Consider the following 18,105-nt stretch of genomic DNA (forward strand, 5'->3'; position numbering starts at 1 on the left):
AGACCCCCAGGGCTTCTGCCATGCCTCCCCTGCTCTGCTTCTCATCTAAATCATCCTGCAACCGCACTCTCTCACAGGCTCCTTTTCCTCAAGGCCACATTCACTCACCCTTGCCCTCACCGATTTGAAAATGTTAGTGCTCTCGTGGCTCCACATTGCTCCTTGAGAAAAGGTCAAAATCCTGACCATGGTCCTCACGGGCCATGCGGCCTGGCCGCTGCCTGTCCCCTAGCTTCCTTCCTCCCCTCGCTGTCTCTGCTCCAACACGTGGCTCTCTCCGTCTGCCGCCGCGTCGCTTCCCCTGGAACCCCTCTCCTGGCCTAATTTGATCGGACGCGAGAATCCCCGCCCAGATGCCCCCGTTGGCAGCCTTTCACTGAACTTACAATTCACACTTGCTTCGTGACAACCCGAATAATGGCTCCCCCAGAGCCCAGCACAGAACCTGGCATGGAGCTGGCCTTCCACCAATAATTTATAAAATGAACAAACGCATTCATATAAATATTTTATTATGGTTTTTTTTCTATTTTATTTATTTATTTTTCTCTCCCTCCCTCCCCATGTGTGTTCCATAAATGAATTCACACTTGGATGGGACCGAGGATATTGCCGCTGTTTCTAAGAACTATGCCCGCACGTGACAAGGATGACGTCAGCTCCGCCGATTAAATTACTCTCTATTACATGCAGCGAAGTCCCCAATAGCCTGTCCGCGGAAAGTAGGTTCAGAGCGGAGCCAGCACTAGACCCCAGATCCCCTAACTCCTGAGCTGTTTGTGCTTTGCCCTAACGATGCTGGGGTATGATTTTCCTGCCCGATCTCACTTTCAAAGCCGAAACACCTCCTCACCACACATGTCCTCTGGGAGGGAGGGCTTAGCTCCATTTGATCGCTGGGATCGGCCTCAATGTTCTCAGACCCTTTTAGGAGACATGATACATAAACAGGGGCCTCCCTTGAAAGATGTGTGTTTGACTCTGAGGCCGCCCAGCTAACAGAATTTGCTCTGCCTGTAGTTCAGTCTCTCGTCCTTTTGTCCCCCTCCAAATGTGACCCATCAGAAAAAACAAAAACCAAAAAGCCAGGGCAGAACCAGCAACGGGTCTGGTGACGGGATCAGGGGGCTTCTCAGCACAGCCAGTGGGGAACATTCTGTAGATCCTTCTGGGCACAGGACTTCTGGGATACAAGCTCTACCTTGAATCAGGAGCTTTTTCAAAGCCTACTGACCCACAGCTTTGGTGGCATCCAGAGCCCAAGCCCCGCCAGGGGGTCCCATAAAGCTGACCGCACGTCCCCACAAACGAAGCGAGGATTCTGGGGGAACATAGATGGAAAGGTGAGGCAGAGCCCCCAAGCAGCTCGTTCTGAGCAGAGTCTGCATCCCAGAGCGATGACACAGTTTCCTCCCTGGGGTCTGATGGTGCTATTTTAGGAAAGACTTCGAGACTCCAGAATCCCAATTTAGAGCCTCCAATATTGCAAATCGCCAGATATACAGCAGGCCCCTTGTCAGTGAGAAGAAACAGCATCTTCATGGGACATTCCGGAGAGAAGATGACTAGCGAACATGACCTTGCTCTTATAAACTGAACAACGCTTTGGAATACAGTTGCCAGCCGTTTCCAGGGTGCTGTCCACGTCACCAGCCGGTGTCTGACCGGAAATCCTGGGGCCTCGAAGCCCGTGTCCTCCCCAGAGCATCTGTGGTGATGCGGTTGGGCTCTCAAGGATCCAGGGCAGGGAGGAGAGCTGTGGGCGACAGGAAGTGTTCGCTGTCAACCGTTTGCACTCGGTAGCCATGGACTTTCTGTTTTCACTCTGGATCTCCTGAGGTTCCGTGGTGTAAACACCTTGCCGACCAGACACACCGGTGCCGAAACTCAGGGAGAAAGCGCGGCGTGTGCTCCTGGGGGAGCGCCCCTCCTGTCCCAGTGCAGGCCCCGTAGGAGCCCCAGACCCCTTCCACAACCTTCTCCCACTGTGTGTGTGGCTCATCCCTGGAGCTTTATCTGCCCAGACCGGCTTGTACTACTCTGCGGGGCCCTGCCCACTCTCTGGTGACTTCTGCCAGGCCCTGGGGCCACCAGCATGGGTCCCCGCCCCCCACTGTTGCATCACGGCCCAGGGACGCCCCTGCTATGATGCCGCACTTGCTACGGCCCCGTGACTTGCTGGCCTCGGGAGTAGCACTTATGTTCCTGCTCCTTTGTCCTGCCCCGTCTAAGGCGGCTCTGGTGGGGATGGGTGGGGACAAGAAGAAGAGCATCTATTGTTCGCGGACAAGCCTCGCTGTCTCGCGTCTCCCCGGGGCCATGAGCCTCTTTACGTCCTCCCTGGTTCTGCACAAACATGGCAAGAAGCGAGCTCTTGCCCTGGGGCTTGGGGGCGGGGGAGGCAGAGGCCACACTCCCCGGAGCGAGGAGGCCACCTGAAAGAAAGGGACCTCTGTGACCAGAAGCATCCACTGGCCCGGAGGCCCCAGAGTCCCCAGAGGAGCGGGGCTGGGGAGGGGCTGAGGATGGGAGGAAGGAGGAGGGTCAGCCTGGCGTGACGTGACGCCGGGTGCCTTTCCTGGGGTTGAAATTGAGGAACCGAGGAGGCGGCGGTGGTCAGAGTCGGTCTCGCAGCGCACAGGATGGGGCAAGAGCTCCCGCCACTCACTCCGTCTCATGCGTCTACCAGGGCCGGGGAGATTAATGACCCAAGGAGGATATGATATGGTCCAAAAACTTTTCCTGGATTTTTTCCGCAGGCGGCTGAGCCAGAGGCCAACAGCAGAGGAATTGGAGCAGAGGAACATTCTAAAACGTAAGTGACTCAGCCCGTGGTGGTCGCTGATACTGTATGGTGGCTTTGGGTCCTGTGCAGGGTGCGGGCCACAAGGTCTTTCCCTTGGGCCTGTGTGGAAACGCCTGAGAACGGCTCTGATGGCTGATGAGGGACCCTGGTGTGTGAGAGCATCCCCGGGCGGCCTCCCCGTGGAGGAGACAAACCCGAGCCCACTGGGCCCATTGGAAGTTCCCGGCCCACAAGGACCACCTTCTCCTCCGTGGGCTGTGAAGTCAGAGAAGCTGCAATATTAGAGCCAGTGAACTCACTAAATGACTGTGGGCAGAATCCGGGTCACCTTCAAGCCAGAATTGACTTAAAAACCACAAATACTGTATCGAGGGCTAAAATAAGGCAGACGGCCGTTTGAAAGCGGGGGCTGGAAACCTGACTTTCCGCGGCAGCCGGCTGCTGCTGATAACCCCCCTCTTCCTTTGAACATTAAAAGTAGAGTCTAGGAAAGCATTTCCGAGCGAGAATGCTTCACGACCCTGGGCCGGGCCGGCCCGCCGAGTGCTGTCCCCCAAGAGGGCCTCGCCGTCACTCTGGCCAGGGGGAGGGACAGTGAAGGAGCAGAGATACTCGAAGAGAAAGCGGGAATCCACTTGGTGCATCTGAGGGTCACCAGGGCTTCTCCAAGGGGGAGGGGGTGGCGGGGAGATGTTCAATGACTGACAAACAGAACTGTCTGCCCACGTCTGTCCCTTCATTGCCACTCATCAGCGCTCTCAAGATGGGTCAACAAACAGTATTTCTAGTTCAACTCGTGACCCTTTCTCCCCACACGCATCCACTTCTAATTTCTCTCTAGAGAAGAGAAACTCACGCTATGCAGAGTTTCCCGGGAACGCCATACCCTGGGCTCGCAGGTGCGCAGAGACAAGTACACACGCGCGCACACACACACACACACACACACACACACAATCACATGAAACATCAGTTTGAGGGGCTGGATATTTCCACTGAGACCAAACTAAAATGTTCTGGATCTTCCTTTTCTACTTGTCCCGACTGTGGTCTGGGGACTTGGTCAGTTTTGAATGGTTTTGCTGAGGGTGAGCTGCCGCATTTCCCCTGGGGAGGGCTGGGTGGAGCGGGGTGGCCCAGCCAGGCGGGCCTTGGTCTGCCTCCCGCCTCCCGGCCCCAGACGGGCTGCCTCTCCTCAGCTCTCAGTGGGCGCGGTTTTGGGGACTGGCCTCCTCAGTGCTGGCTGCATCTCACGTAACTCCTAGGTCTCTAGGAATGTGTGTGTATATTTCTTTTTTTTTTTTTTTAAGATTTTATTTATTTGACAGACTGAGATCACAAGTAGGCAGAGGCAGGCAGAGAGAGAGGAGGAAACAGGCTCCCCGCTGAGCAGAGAGCCCGATACAGGGCTCCATCCCAGGACCCTGGGATGATGACCTGAACCAAAGGCAGAGGCTTTAACCCACTGAGCCACCCAGGGGCCTTGTATATTTCTTTCTAACCAAGAGGTGTCCTTAGCAGTTTCAAAGCTTCCTATGCTGTAAAAGGGATGAGAAGTTTTTCAGATGATTTCCACGGCCGGGGAAGCGTGTGGCCTGCGTGAGATCTCCCTTTCTGCCCCAGTCGGAGCCCTGATCCATTGTAACCTTTCTGTTTTTGGAGAGAAAGAAAAGCAGGTGGCCCAGGTGACCGTGTGTCCCGGAAGCAGGGGATCGCGCTGACGTTCTTCCTTCCCCTCTACCTCTTCACGCCCGCATCTACCCAACAGGGGTCTGTAGTTTTCTGGAGGAATCTTGGTACAGGGGCTATGCTGTGTGGGGCCCCCAACCTGCCCCCAGCCAGAGAGGCTGCAGCTCTGGGGGACTGTTCAAGTCTCAGAAACCACTGCTTCTCTCGGCAAGGGCTCGGGTTGGGGAAGCAGCAGGTCGAGCCTGTTCCGTGCCCAGCTCCCAGGGAGCCCACAGGCGGGTCCCTCATCTGGAAAGAGACTCAGATGTCAGAGGCGGCCACTTGCGTCTAGTAAGCCTGCGGGGCTTAGAGTCGGGCAACCCGAGCGGGGACGTGAGGACATTGTTCCCAGGGTCCCCTTTTGTTCTAGTCCCTCTTCCTTCTTACCCCGTGCAAGTAGCCAAATTAGAGAACTGCCTGACCAAGTTCAAGCAGGTTGATCGTTTCAGTTTTGAAACTTTTCAGAAATGAACATCTATTTCCCATTAACTCTTTCTCCTTTGGGTTCTAGAACATTGTTTTTTCCTAAGATTTTTTTTTTTTTTTTTAAATCTCCCTTCTATGGAACCAGAAACTTCATGGCACGAGAAAATCCCCTCACACAAATTATCTTGAGCCTGACTTTCTGAGCTGTAAGTCACTCGAGGAGCTGTCTGTGTGAGGGGTGCTGGGGAGAGGGAGGTCGCGTCTCTGCGGCAGAGTCTGGAGGGTCTGCGGCCGCCTCCCAGCCCCCCTGCCGGCCCCCAGGGGCAGTGCTGGCTTTGTCCAGCGGCCAATGAGACCCTGTGCCCATTCGAGCACATAATGAGCGCACTCTGATGGTGGCGGCAGGAGGCCACATCACGGCCCTTTCCTGGCCCCTCTTCCCACTTGTCTAATGGGGTCGTCTCGGTACCCTCTGCCCGAGAATTCATGACCCTGAGTTTGTAAATGGCTCTGAACTAGAGGTATAGATTCCAGCGGTGGTCACATGTGGCCCCGCCCCACCCCACAGGGGGACCCTAGAAACATACATGGACGAGGGCAGCTCCGCGCTGGCTCGGGGCTCTGGGGGGGCTTGTGGGGTGAGGAGGCCCTGACGGGAGTCTGAGGCCAGGCCCTGGGAGTGAGGAGGAGGGGCCGGCCCCACGCGACACATGCCGGGGGAAGAGGACGCTTATTCCAGCAAGCCAAAAAGGAGCTTGGCTGTCTAACAAGTGAGCAGGTAGCGTCACGGCGTGTGACGAGCCACTTAACTCCCTTGGCTTTTACATCCTCGTTTACATTTAGATGTGGCAGCCTCTTGGGCCCCTCAAGGCCCTACTGTCTATTGAGCCCACACATGGTAATGGAGAGCCCCCGCCCCAGAGGCCCCTGGGTCCTCACTCTCCAGGCTTCCGTCCCCCTGGCCACCTGTAGATGGCGCCCGTCTGCGGTCTCCCTCCTTTCTGCCTCCCAGTTTGCCGGAGTGGTTCATTCTAAGATATTAATGGCTGGCTCGTTTCATGAGTTTTTATCCAAGAGAAACTTGCGTTTTTAAAGGGAACGCTGGGCGAGAGATAAGATCTTTACGTCCAGAGGAAGGAGCTCTCTCTTGTATGGGGGAGGGACCCCTATAGGGCTTGCTGCACTAGGCAGCCCACTGTAGGATGTGGACATTTCTGATGTCCCCGTATAAGATCCTAAACCTCCCCCCGCCATCCCCGCCCAGGGAGTCATAGCAGTCAAATTGTTCACCTGGGGCTGTCACTGAGGGCCTGAGTTCAGCTCTAACCTGCCATTGTCCCATTGAGTGGCCACCTTCAGGGTGTGTGGCCTCTGGCTGTAGTGGCTGTTGCCAGGGCTGGCAAGGAGGAGCTGAGTGGGACCCACTTCTATGCACAGGGGCTTCCCTCTTTTAAAGACCTGTCCTATCCTGAGATGACCGAATCGCAAGGGTGTGCTGATTTGATGAGTTATGAAACATAATTTAACAATAGTAATTTCAAAATGAGAGTATAAGTGCCCAGGGTGGTCTGAAGGCCACCTCTAGGGAGATTGCTTTCATTAACGTCCTTCTAAAGTCAGGGGTGAGAAGCAGAGACCCTCCTTGACACGGTTGGATGGACAGTATTGGGCTTAGACCCATGCCTCCATCCCAGAGCACAGGAGGAAAGTGACGTACCCCCAGCCGCCCGCTTCGCTCACAAGGAGAAATAAGCCCACACGTCCTGGCCTCCGTCTCTCTGCTCCATTCCCCAGACCCTCTTACCTACGGCTCTTTAAACATCTGATGAGTAATCCGCCCACACATTAAGCTGAGAACGTTTAGACTCCAAGGTCTTCTATCCCAAGACACTCTTTAAAAAGTCTAAATGCAGGCAATTGTGTCCCACACTCTGGCCTCCCACCTGCTCTGTGGACTTCTTGGAAGATTCAAAGAATTAATGGATTCAGGGCTTGCGAAAGGTGAGCATTTTTGGAATTCCTCCATGCAGTCAGGGCTGCATTTGGCATTAGCCGTGCCTTATTTTGTTTCTGCAGCAAGTGGGAGGCGCCCCCACGGGCCGGCCTCTTCCCCTGTCCCCACAGAGCACCAGACATGAAGCCACATCACAATGAGTCCCCGTCCGTCGCTGGGAGGCCCAGGGCAGAGTTGAACAGGCCCAGGTCTTGTCTAAAGCAGGGAACCTCACTTCTCCCCAGACGCCCGCCCCCCCCCAACAGCACCCCACCCACCCACCCCCTGCTTGTAGGACCTATGTCCTTGTGCCGAAACCACATGTCCCAGCCTGGCATTTTGCCTGGAGACTTGAAACCTCCCCATGTGGCATAAAGAAAGCAAAGTGAGAAGGCCAGCCAGTTCACCATCCATCTGAAAGTGCAGGCCATTGGGAAAGCATCCCACAGGCAGGAGGGTGGCCAGGGAAGAGGACAGGAGCTCACGACCCCCTTTCCCAAGTGGTGAGGGGCTCGGCCTAGAGCCCGCAGACTTTCAGAGGATACACCTGTGTGCGACACTGTTCCCCAGAACCAAAAGCTTCTTCCCTGTTTCTTGCAGCTCGGAATGAACAGGAGGAACAAGAGGAGAAGAGAGAGATCAAGAGGAGGTTAACTCGAAAGGTGAGCGGCTTCTCCAGGTGGGCGCTGGGACAGGTCAGGGTGGGCCCCGGTAGCGGTGCATCCGGAAGCCCTCTCCGCGCTCCTGCTCCCCGGGCGTGAGAGCGAGAGGCTGTGCCCACAGCAGCTCCTGTCCCGGGGACGGTGGTCAGCTCAGGGTCAGGACCTGCCGTCCTTCCGGCTGGTGACATTCTGTTGCCTGACTTTGTGGCACCCACCCCCCTCAGACAGCTTGACGGCCAGTGCCTTATACTTTCAATCACAGAGAATATTTTGTTTTTTAAAAATTCACCAAATTCCCTAAAAACTCACCTCCCCAAGCTTTGGAAATTCATTGTCAAAATCAGTAGTTCAAAGATAATGCAGTCAGGTGCCTGACAGTTTCCCTTGCCGCCTCTGAGACTCCTGCTTACCTATTGACTGAGAACCGAACGACTGCATTATGCCAAGTCCAATTTCAATTACTGATTAGGAAAATGCCAAAAGTACTGATAAATTTACCGAAGATGTTTGAAAAGCACTTCAGGCCATAAGGCTAGAATTTTTATGTACTTTAACCCCAAAAATAGATGGCCTGGCAGCTCAAAGTAGACCCAGAAATAGATCTAATTCTGTATGAGTGGCCCTAATAACAGACTCTTATTTGAACCTGTTCTTGGATGGCGATGATGAGTTTAATTAATTGATAGCACGTAAGACATAATACTATATTCTGTCTGACTAAAGTGTTTTTAATCAGCCTCCTACAGTGACCATCTTGAGAGAAAGATACTCAAATCTTAGAGACAGTTAAGAGATCCATTAAAATTAATTTTTAAAGGTTTATTCATGGATTTTGTCTCCCTAGAAATATTACATAAAGGAAGAAATTCAAGATTCTAAAACACCATACCACTTACTAGGGTGATGATTTGTGTCTCTCGGACTTTCTCTCCCTTGGGGCAACCCAAACATCTGGTGACGAGCCAGATGGCTCCCCAGTTATCAGGAGTAGGAGAAACAAGCACCTGAAGGGCCAGGTGATGGGCTGCACCCCCTCGGTGGGGACCTCGAAAGAGAGCTAGGTGACCTTCATCTGGGTGCCCTCACCCAAGGCACAGGCTGATTTTCCGAGTCCCTCAGAGCCCCGGTCCTTGGGCGCAGGGCATCCCCCTTCCTGAGCCTGGGCAGTGAGAGGGTCTGGGCAAGGGGCCCAAGCTTAAGTGTGCCCTTGAAATGACCAGGGTATCCAGAGCAGGCTGGTAATGACCCCTCCTTTCTCATACAGAAAAGCCTAGACATTCAGAAAAAAAACTTTCAATCAAATTTTCAACAGGTTCACTGGGGTTGATTGCTGGGCCCAGAAATTGCCCTGAACTTGAGGGGCTTCTTGCTAAAAACTCATAATAGGAAAATACTGAAGCATACGCTTCGTTCTTACAGAAACTCAGCAAATGGCATCACTTGGCAGCAGAGCAAGGGAAGGGGGGGGCTGCGAGGGATAGGGGCTCCCAGAGAGCCCCTTGCTTTTGCAGGGCTCCAAGAGAGAACTGGCTCGTCTTCCTCCCCATTAGGAAAACTGCCTGAGAATGTCAGCACCTGCCTTCCCCGGGACTAGCTCCGGGAATGGAAAATTGTGAGTTTAAGGGAAGGGAGAACAGTTTTTATGGGAGAGGCTGGAAGGAGCTTCTACCTCTGTTCTTGCCATAGCTGATGGGAGCCTGCCCGCAGGTAGCAGATTCTGTAAGGCCTCCCAGCCCCGGCCTGGTGCTTCCCCTCCGGATCCTCGAGCATAGCGAGACCACATGTCAGTGGTGGCGGCCACTATTCAGTTACCCGCCACCCGAGGATTTCCTCAGTACAGTCCCATTTACTTTTAATGTACTACTGAGAAAAATGGACCCCAGGAACGGATGCTGACCGCAACACACCAGTCTTTTTCTTCAGCCAAATTGAGACTAACCTAAAAATGACAGGCTCTGTCTTTTAAGGGATGCCAGCCTCCCCCTTTCAGAAAAGATGCTAGCTAGCTACATGAATGGATGGGCAGAAGGAAGACGGAGAGGAGGAAGGGACGTGCACTCCGGTTAAGTTGTACTAATAGTGGGATTTGGGTCTCAAGTAATTTACTCTTCAGTACCTGGTTTCAAGTGACATTTCTGCCATAGATTAGAATACAAGTTGACCAACCCCTTCTGCCAGCCCACCATCCCCGGAAACCTGACTTGAGCCCCAAAGATCATTTCCTCATCGTCTGAGGAAGGAGGTCCATCAGCCAGCAGCCCGACGCCCCTCTGGGCACCAAGGAGCGGGGGCACAAGCTGGTGCTCAGGGGAGTGGGGGGGGTCACTGGCCTCCAAGCTGCCTGAGACGCTCCCAGGGAAAGAAGGGGGTGCCCTCCTCCCTCCCTCCCTCGGAGCTCATGGGTACAGCGCCCTATTGATTTGGAGAGATGCTGTCTAGAGTCTCCGTGGGACTCAGGCATGACAAATAGTCCCTGACCTTTAGATCTAACATTCCGTCTTTCTGTTCACTCTGGACTTCGCTGTCCAGTCTATTAAGTAAAATATCCAGATCGTGATTTCCAGAAAACACAACTAGAAATTTCATGCTTAGCCTTGTTCTGGTCACGGTGCACTTAGAAATTAACGCTGTTTGTCTAGCACCCCGTGGTACATCTTGCCCAAGAAAAGCAAGGGATTTCGAGTGGGTGTCCTGTAGCGGGGAGAATACGGCAACAGTGAACGTTTGTACTTTCATGATAGTGCAGAAGCTGCTAAAGAAAGAGCGACAGTGTCGCTCCAGAAGTCAACTTAGTGGCGGGAAAGGAGAATAGAAAGGTCAGCCTGGCGCTGTGCAAGTACAGAGGGAGGATGCCAGCCACGGGGACAGGGAGAAAGTCTTCTGCCTGGCACAGCCCAGCCCCACAGACCCATCCCGTGGGCCTGGCCCCCGGCTTCCCTGGCACAAACCCAGCCTCGCTCTGCGTGGGGACTGGCTTTTCACGTGAACTTCTTGGGGACCAGGGTCCCCTCGGACCTCCTCAGTCGTGCCTGAACACCCCTGAATCTGCGTGGTGTTTGCATGTACACCCTTTGTGTCTCACACACACATGTACACACGGGCAAACTGATTTACAGACTCAGCCTGCAGAGCGCACTCAATCTGACACATGGTCGTGCACTTACAAAACCAAAATGGGGCAAGAGTGTGGGGTAAGATGTCACCTGCTGGGAGAAGGGACACAGGTGTGGGAAGACGTGCACCCACGCAGGCGGCCAAGTGGCTTGTAAGAGGCGCTGCGGTGTCGCTAAAGGACTGTCTGGCTGTCTGTCCGGGTCAGCCGGTAGGCAGGTGCCACCAGGGATAACCAGGCTCGTCTCTCTCAGGGTCCTGGGAAAGGCCCAGGCGTCTGAAGCCCTAGGTCCCCAGCCGCAGCCCGTCCCTCACTTGCCGGGGGAGGTGCTGGTGGCCTCTCACCGTCCCCTGGAAAGTCACAGGCCAGGCCGTCTAAGCTCCTCTGGCTGACGGGGCCCATCTCTCCTTCCCTGCAGCTCAGCCAAAGACCCACAGTGGAAGAACTTCGAGAAAGAAAGATCCTCATCCGTTTCAGCGACTACGTGGAGGTGGCAGACGCTCAGGACTACGACCGCAGGGCCGACAAGCCGTGGACCCGCCTCACCGCCGCCGACAAAGTAAGCAGAGAGCGAGGGGTGGGGTGCTGGGTCCTCATGCCTCAGTTTGCCCTGAGCGGGCTTTCCCGCCTGCTGCCAGGAGCCCCCAGTGAGAGCAGCAGCGGAGCCAAGGTCCCGGGGTCCCCAGGGGAGTGCGGAGTGGCCTCGGGGCCTGCGGAAGGCACTGCTTCCCCAGCTCCTTTCCCCCAGGGCTCCAGGCTCTCTGCGGAGCGCTCACTGAGCTGCGTTGCCCTGCCACGGGGAAGGCACAAGACAGTCCCAGAATAGTATGCGACAGGGTGGCCGGAGGCAAGGCAGCCTGGGAGGCTGGGCCCAGAGGAGCAGAGTAGCACCCACGCGGGCACACAGCAGTCCACGAGCGCCGAGCCCCACATTCAGCGCAGACCTTCCGGGAAGGGGACCCTGTCCTCAGCACCCACAAAGGCTCACACAGCCAAAAAGAGACCAACTCACTGTGTCTACCGTTATTACAACCGCACAGTAGAAACGGGACAGATCACAGACGGCAAAACCTGCCTCGCTGCCCTGCCCCCTCATCCATTTGGAAAACAAAGAGTAACCTGACGTTAAGTTTGTTTTATAGGAAATAGCGGCATCATTCTTGGGGCGTCTGGGTGGCTCAGTCGGTTAGGCATCTTCAGATCTTGATCTTGGGATGGTGGGTGCAGGCCCCTCCGGAAGGACACCTCATTCTTACCTGTCCGCTGGACCACGTATCACAATGAACCTCTGCTTTGTTACCCTTTGTGACTCTAGTCCAGTCATCCTGAGGGACTGGTGAGCTAAGGGCATTTAAAAAAAAGTCTAAATTAATGACTACATCCAATGTGCAAGAGACACTGGGGGCCTCTCTCGAAGAGTCCTGCCTTCATCCCATGAAGTCCCAGGGCCAGCGGCTTTTATAAGAAAGCGAGGCCCACTTTTATAAGTGGCGAGGTCCTCCGCAGCAACACTCTGGCCTCGGACCGATCACAGGGAGCGTGAATGCAGGCAAGCTGCTACACTTGGGTGGGAATGGTGGGGCCCGAGGCAGACTTTCCAGAAGGGTTTCCCATGTGGCAGGTCTCCTGCACAGGTCCTGGTGAATGGCAGCCTCTGCCCTCCTTTTAAACATAGCACCCCTCTCTTCCCTGTGCAGGCAGCTGTGGTGGGGGACCCGGGGGACTGGACCCACCATCCACTAGACACACACAGACCCAAAGACCCAGTCCCCAGGTGGTTGTGTCATGTAAACAGGAATGGAGGAAGGGACCTTGCCCTTTGGTTCACCCTCGGACTGCAGTGTGCTTGCTGACCAAGGATGAGGGGGATCAGCAGAATTCAGGGGACAGGACAGCGTGACCCCACACACGTGCCAAAACTGTGCGGAGCAGGCAGAGAGGGAACCCTCTACTTCCGCACAGGCTGCTTCGGCAGAGGAATAGGAAGTGGTGCCCCGAGGCTGATAAACAGGCACATGGGGCGCCCGCCTTCTCTGGGGGGAGCCCGGCAGACCCCACCTAAAGAATTTCAGCCCCTGGGGAGGAAGTGATGCCAGGGACCTTCTGTCCTACTCAGTCCTCACCACTCCTGGCCGTCTGATGCCCTCCCCTCGGCCACAGCTCCTCTCTGTGGGCAGTGCTGGAAGGAGGTGGCCTCATGGCCCATGACCCTGGTCATGGCACAGACGTCCTCAGTCAACAGAGCTGTAAACGAGTGAGTGCTTTGGAAATCAAAGTGGGGCGATCAACTATTCCCTTAATTAGAGGAACTTGACCCACACCTTCTAGAAGGATCCATCTTGAGATGTCCCTGTGCTTGTGGTGAGCTCAAAGTGTTTACCTAAGGAAGACAAGAGGTTGACATTTAAATGTGCCCTCAAGACCCCGGGCGTGTGGGGCAGATCTGTGCGGCCTACATGGCAGTGCTCGTGGAGAGAGGAAGACAGTTCGGGCAATATGCCAGATCTCACCATTTGTCATTTACATTTAGCGAGAGGGGGATACTTAGTAGGTTCGGGGGGATTTTTTTTTCCCGTCCCAGTGAAGAGTTCATTTTCCGTACTTTTGTGTCTTATGCCTTTGTCCAAGAAAAGAGAAAGTAAAACCCGTCTGCCTCTGCTGCATACTCACGGGCCTCTCTCCATTCCAGGCTGCCATTCGAAAGGAGCTCAATGAATTTAAAAGCACTGAAATGGAAGTTCATGAATTGAGTAGACATTTAACAAGGTTAGTGTATCGAGGGGTCCTTTATCTGCTTTTCCAGCTCACGCTGTAATACTTGCTTCCAGACTGAAACTCCCCCATCTGCCGCTGGGTCGCAGGAGGGGGCGCAGGTGAGGTGGGGGGAGGTGAAAGGTCAGCGTGAAGTTCCCCTGGGTTCTGAAGCTCGTGGATGGAGCACGACAGCCCAGGTTAAGTGGAAACTTCGGAAAAGTCTAGTTTTTAAATTATCCAAACGAAAGACCTGATTCAAGATCTTAAGTGCTAGGGCCACCAGTAACGCCAGAGTGGGTCTTTATGGAAACTGGAGCTGAGAAGAAAAGACCACTGACAATTTATAGCCAAACCTGGGCAAAAATGCCAAATCCCTATGGCACTTCCAAGGTGGGTTCGCTCCCGTGATTCCATGTCCCCCTGTCCACTTTGGGGAAACTGAAGCACAGACAGATTCAAGGGGCTGATAAAAGGCTACGTGGCTAGCTAGCGACAGTGACAGAGTCATCAACTCCGTTCTTACGATTCATACCGAACGGTGCCCCGGTGACCATTTTAGAGAAACAGGACGTACCAGCTCTGTAGTGCGTGGACTCGGGGACACAGGTTGGCCACTCCACCCGGCTGCGGGCCAGCAGGGCCGTCCAGTGGGACCCCCAGGAGCTCTGGAGTAAACCACTCCGAATCAACGGTGAACCCCATGGACCCCGAGGGCTGGAGGAGTGTGCAGGCGTGTGCCGTCGGGTGGAGGTTTAACCAGATTCAACCCAGCACTTGCGAGCAATGGGGCATCTGAGGATGGGAAGCTCAGACCGGGGAATCTGGCTCCTTTAATAGCCCCTCAGTCTTGATCTAATTGTTTGTTTTCCCAGGTTTCACCGACCTTAACAGTCAAATTCCTCCTGAGTGCTATGCTGTCTTCAAAACATAAATTTATAAGAACCATAAGTGCTGGTATTTATTCACTTCCCCATTATGATGTAAATCTTCTGAACTGCCTTTTTTTAAAAAAGAAGAAGAAAAATAAAAGGAAACGTGATCAGGATTCTCTTTGCGAAAACGCGATGGTCACCGCTTGGCGGTCAGAGCCACTGGCGCGACTGCGGATACCGAGGGCCCCAACGGGCCAGACGGAAGACGGTCTCTCCAACCGGGCCCGGCGGGCCAGCCTCCTTGAGGCTCGTTTAGGCCCCAGCGAACCTCATCCCCTGGAGTGTGTGTCACCTGGGTCCAAAGAAAGCCAAGGCAGTGGGCTTGGCCTGCAACGGACTGTGCAAAGCAAACGGTCAGGTGGACCTTCTAGACTTGGCCAGATACACTGGCTCTAGGCGTGGCGTCCGGCTTGGGGGCCACTGCGGGGGAGCACTAGCCTCGGCCCCCGTCCCTTCTCTCTCTTCAGCCATCATCCAGACAGTGAACAAAAAGGAAGATGCTTTTCTGGGGGAGTCTGTGGTTGACCGTCGGTCCCCAGAGTGTGTGTGCCCCAGGTTGTGGAAGGCCGCCACGGAGCGCCTAGCCTGTCCCCGCAGACTAAGCTGAGCTGCCTTCCAGGGAGCTCTGGTTTAGAAGGGGAAAGCGGTCATCTGCTCAGTTCAAGTGAACTAACCCATCAGTGTCAAAAAAGCCCCATGTCGTGGGTGATCTGACGCACACGGCCACCGCTGTGGTGCTCCTATGGTACTCGTGCGTCCGAGGGTAAGGACCCTGTTGAGGACAGAAAGGCTGGGGTACGAGACTGCTTGGCTGGTGTTCCTCATATTCTCTGTGCACCCTGGGGCCGGGGACTGTGTGGCCTGGACGTAGATGAAGAGCCTCCGAGTCTAGGACCCGTGCATGCCAGCCAGAGCCCCGGCTTGCAGGACTGGCGTCTGGCCACAGATGGATGGGTCCTCCAGAACCATTCGATGGCCTTCTAGTCTCCTTTCTTTGCACTGACGAGTTTCTGCAGAAGAGCTTCAGGGTTTGGCATATGGCAGAACCGCGCCAACACCAGCCACGCCTGCCCACGCTGTACCTTCCCGCTCCGCTCTGGAGAGACCCCTTCCTCTCCCTCATGGTGCTGGTAAGGCTGATTGGAGGTGTAGCTCTCCCTGTCCCATGCGCTTGGGACCACAGAAGGCAGTGCTCTTTTGACAGAGGGACACTGAAGATAGGATGTGCAGTGAGGAAGGACAGCCCCCAAACCCCAACAACTATCTTCACGAGGCCTGTTGCAGCTTCTTCTGTTTTCCTTCCTGACAGACCTTGTAGGGCCCTCGGCCCCACAGCTCTGCCTGGCCTTCTGGAGTGGTCTCCCAGTTACCGCCATTTCTCCAGGTAATGGCTCGCTCCCCTCCACATATGCCCAAAAGTTAGTTACCAGATTGGCCTTCACAAAAAAGGAGTTACCCAGTTCCCACCCTCAAAACGTGTGGGAAGCGTTACTCTGGGGACCCACACCCCTCCGGGAGGCCATTCATTTCGCTTCCGGCAGGCATTCACGGCTCCAACAGCCGGCATGGAGCCAGGAGCTGGGCCTATTTCGGGGGGGGAGCTCAGGGCAGTTCTTGAGGCGGTGCCCACTGTCCACTTGCCTCGTAGCACCTGGAGTGAGCACGCCACTGCCCTGCCCCACGAGGGGCACCATCACTAGATGCTTTTCTCTTTGAATGTTGAGTCTGAATAGTTAACTGCCGTGGGAAGGTGTCGTTCAGGGAAAACACGGTCGGGATTTTAGTGTGGCTGTAAACACAGCCTTCCCGAAAGGCTTACTGACGATTGAATGTGCAAATGGTATGACGAAAGATGTCGGGCTCTTTCGTTTGACTTCTTGATAGCAGGCATTGTTCCAGGCAGAAGTGCCTGCCTTGCTAGGATTCGAGTCCGAGCTTCCTGTAACTCCCAGCTGGCCTCGTGCGGCTCCCAGGGCCCTGGTGTGCTGGTCAGGCCTTCGCCGGGCCCAGGAGCGAGTCCTAAGGGAACTCCTTGCCCGGACTCCTCCTTTGAAGGCCAGCGGCTTCTCTGCTGGCTTCCATTCTTGGGCCTCTGAGGCCCAAGGAACGTGACGCCCAAATCGATTCCCCTGCGGCCAGCCAGCAGCCCAGGTATCCTGCCCAAAGTGCCCTCCTGTTGCAGTCCACGTTGAGCACGGAAGACAGGGAACACAATTTCCACTTCCATTCCTGCAGAGCACCCTCTTTGAAAAGTCAGTTGCAGGAATTAGGGGTGAACCTTCCACACCCCTGAGATCTCGCCCGCCACCATCAAAGTGGGCTACTTCCAAGCCCAGTTTAGGGGGCTTGGCCACCTCAGTGGGCCACAGGATGGGGCATCTGCTGTCTCTTTCCTGCCGTGAAATCTTGAGGTCTTTACAGAAATCTATCCAAATTTCTCTTCTGCCGTAGTGTTAGGACAACTGGAAGATATTACAAAAAAAAAAAAAAAAAAAAAGGTGAGATAGGCTAGATGGTTTAAAATGCATCCCTTTTCTAAAAAAGCTGCAGTTCTCAAAGGTCTTGTGCATATACATCCCCAATGGAGCCTTTTGTCATTTGGATTAGCGTGAGAGGAAACATGAAATTTCTCAAATCTAAAGGTTTCCCTCTCGAAATCAGACATTGCCCCTACCCACCCCCACCATCTGTGACGGAAGGGACTGCCATCGGCCTACTTGCTCTTTCAAAATTGCTGATCTTTTCCTCTCCAAAGGCCCTCAAAGCCCTGTAAAACTTTTAAAACTTTAGCCTTTATGTCAAATTAGAGAAACCAAACAATGTGATGGTAGATGTGATAAAAACCTGAGTTTATTTTTCTCCCGCTTATGAACGTGTATTTATATTTGCCGAATGAATATCGTGGTGTGTGCTTCAATGAATGGGATGTCAGGCTCTCCCTGTGCACAGCGGTGGGTGGAGGTCACCTTAAATGACTTTTTCTTCCCATCTGTCTGTCAATCCCCAAACTAGTTGCTTTTTCCAGTTGCTTCCCGGGTGTCTGTACATAGTTTGTCTTTGTATAGGAGCGCTCTCCTGTGTTCAAATTTAACAGATGATGGCTGTATGAGGAAGACCATGTAAACAGAATACAAACTAAACTGGATCTCTATGGCCTAGGTTTTGTACATACAGAAACTGCATGGTATTTAAATTATTGTTTGTCTCTGATGATGTATGCAGTTTCTTTAAAAACAAATCCAAAAAAAAAAAAAAAAAGTCTAAAAAAAAACCGTTTCTTGACTCCTGTGTGTTTTGTCCACTATTGAAGATAGTTTGGCTGAGGACAGGGTTTGGGAGGAAGGCAGGTCAGTCCATCAGCAAACAGTAGAGTTGTGGAGACAGAAAACCACCACCTGTATCGGCTGGTACCCGGTGCGGGGGGGGGGTGCGGGGGAGGCTGACCGCAGAGAAATTTGAGTTCTTCGACTTTGAAAGATACAGCGCCCAACTGTCTGTCCTTGAATAATCGTGAATAAGGAATATAAATTAACTTGTTAAATCCCTCAGAGTCATCTCTGCAATATCCTATATCAGCTCTGTAAAGCAGCAAGGGGGTGTCACTTCCCCCAAGGCAAAAGCCCCAGACTACCTGGTTTTTGAGTTCTTACCTCTATCTCCAGGAGAAGTCTTATGTATTTGCCCTGTAAAGC

General features: G+C 54.0%; 1 protein-coding gene across 9 annotated transcripts in view; it reads left to right on the forward strand.

Annotated features, from left to right (window-relative positions):
- The window catches only part of PHACTR1 (phosphatase and actin regulator 1), a 551,546-nt gene extending 534,625 nt beyond the window's left edge, over positions 1-16,921 (forward strand). For all 9 annotated transcript variants that reach the window (XM_044259016.1, XM_044259034.1, XM_044259025.1 and 6 more), the window contains 5 exons: positions 2,760-2,815; positions 7,554-7,615; positions 11,146-11,286; positions 13,417-13,493; positions 14,354-16,921. In XM_044259016.1, the coding sequence (XP_044114951.1) occupies positions 2,760-2,815; positions 7,554-7,615; positions 11,146-11,286; positions 13,417-13,493; positions 14,354-14,369 (352 nt within the window). In that variant the 3' untranslated portion in view covers positions 14,370-16,921. The remainder of the gene's footprint in view (positions 1-2,759; positions 2,816-7,553; positions 7,616-11,145; positions 11,287-13,416; positions 13,494-14,353) is intronic.
- Positions 16,922-18,105: the final 1,184 nt, after the last annotated feature.

The sequence above is a fragment of the Neovison vison genome, chromosome 1, assembly GCF_020171115.1.
Source record: "Neovison vison isolate M4711 chromosome 1, ASM_NN_V1, whole genome shotgun sequence".
Classification (NCBI taxonomy): Eukaryota; Metazoa; Chordata; class Mammalia; order Carnivora; family Mustelidae; genus Neogale; species Neogale vison.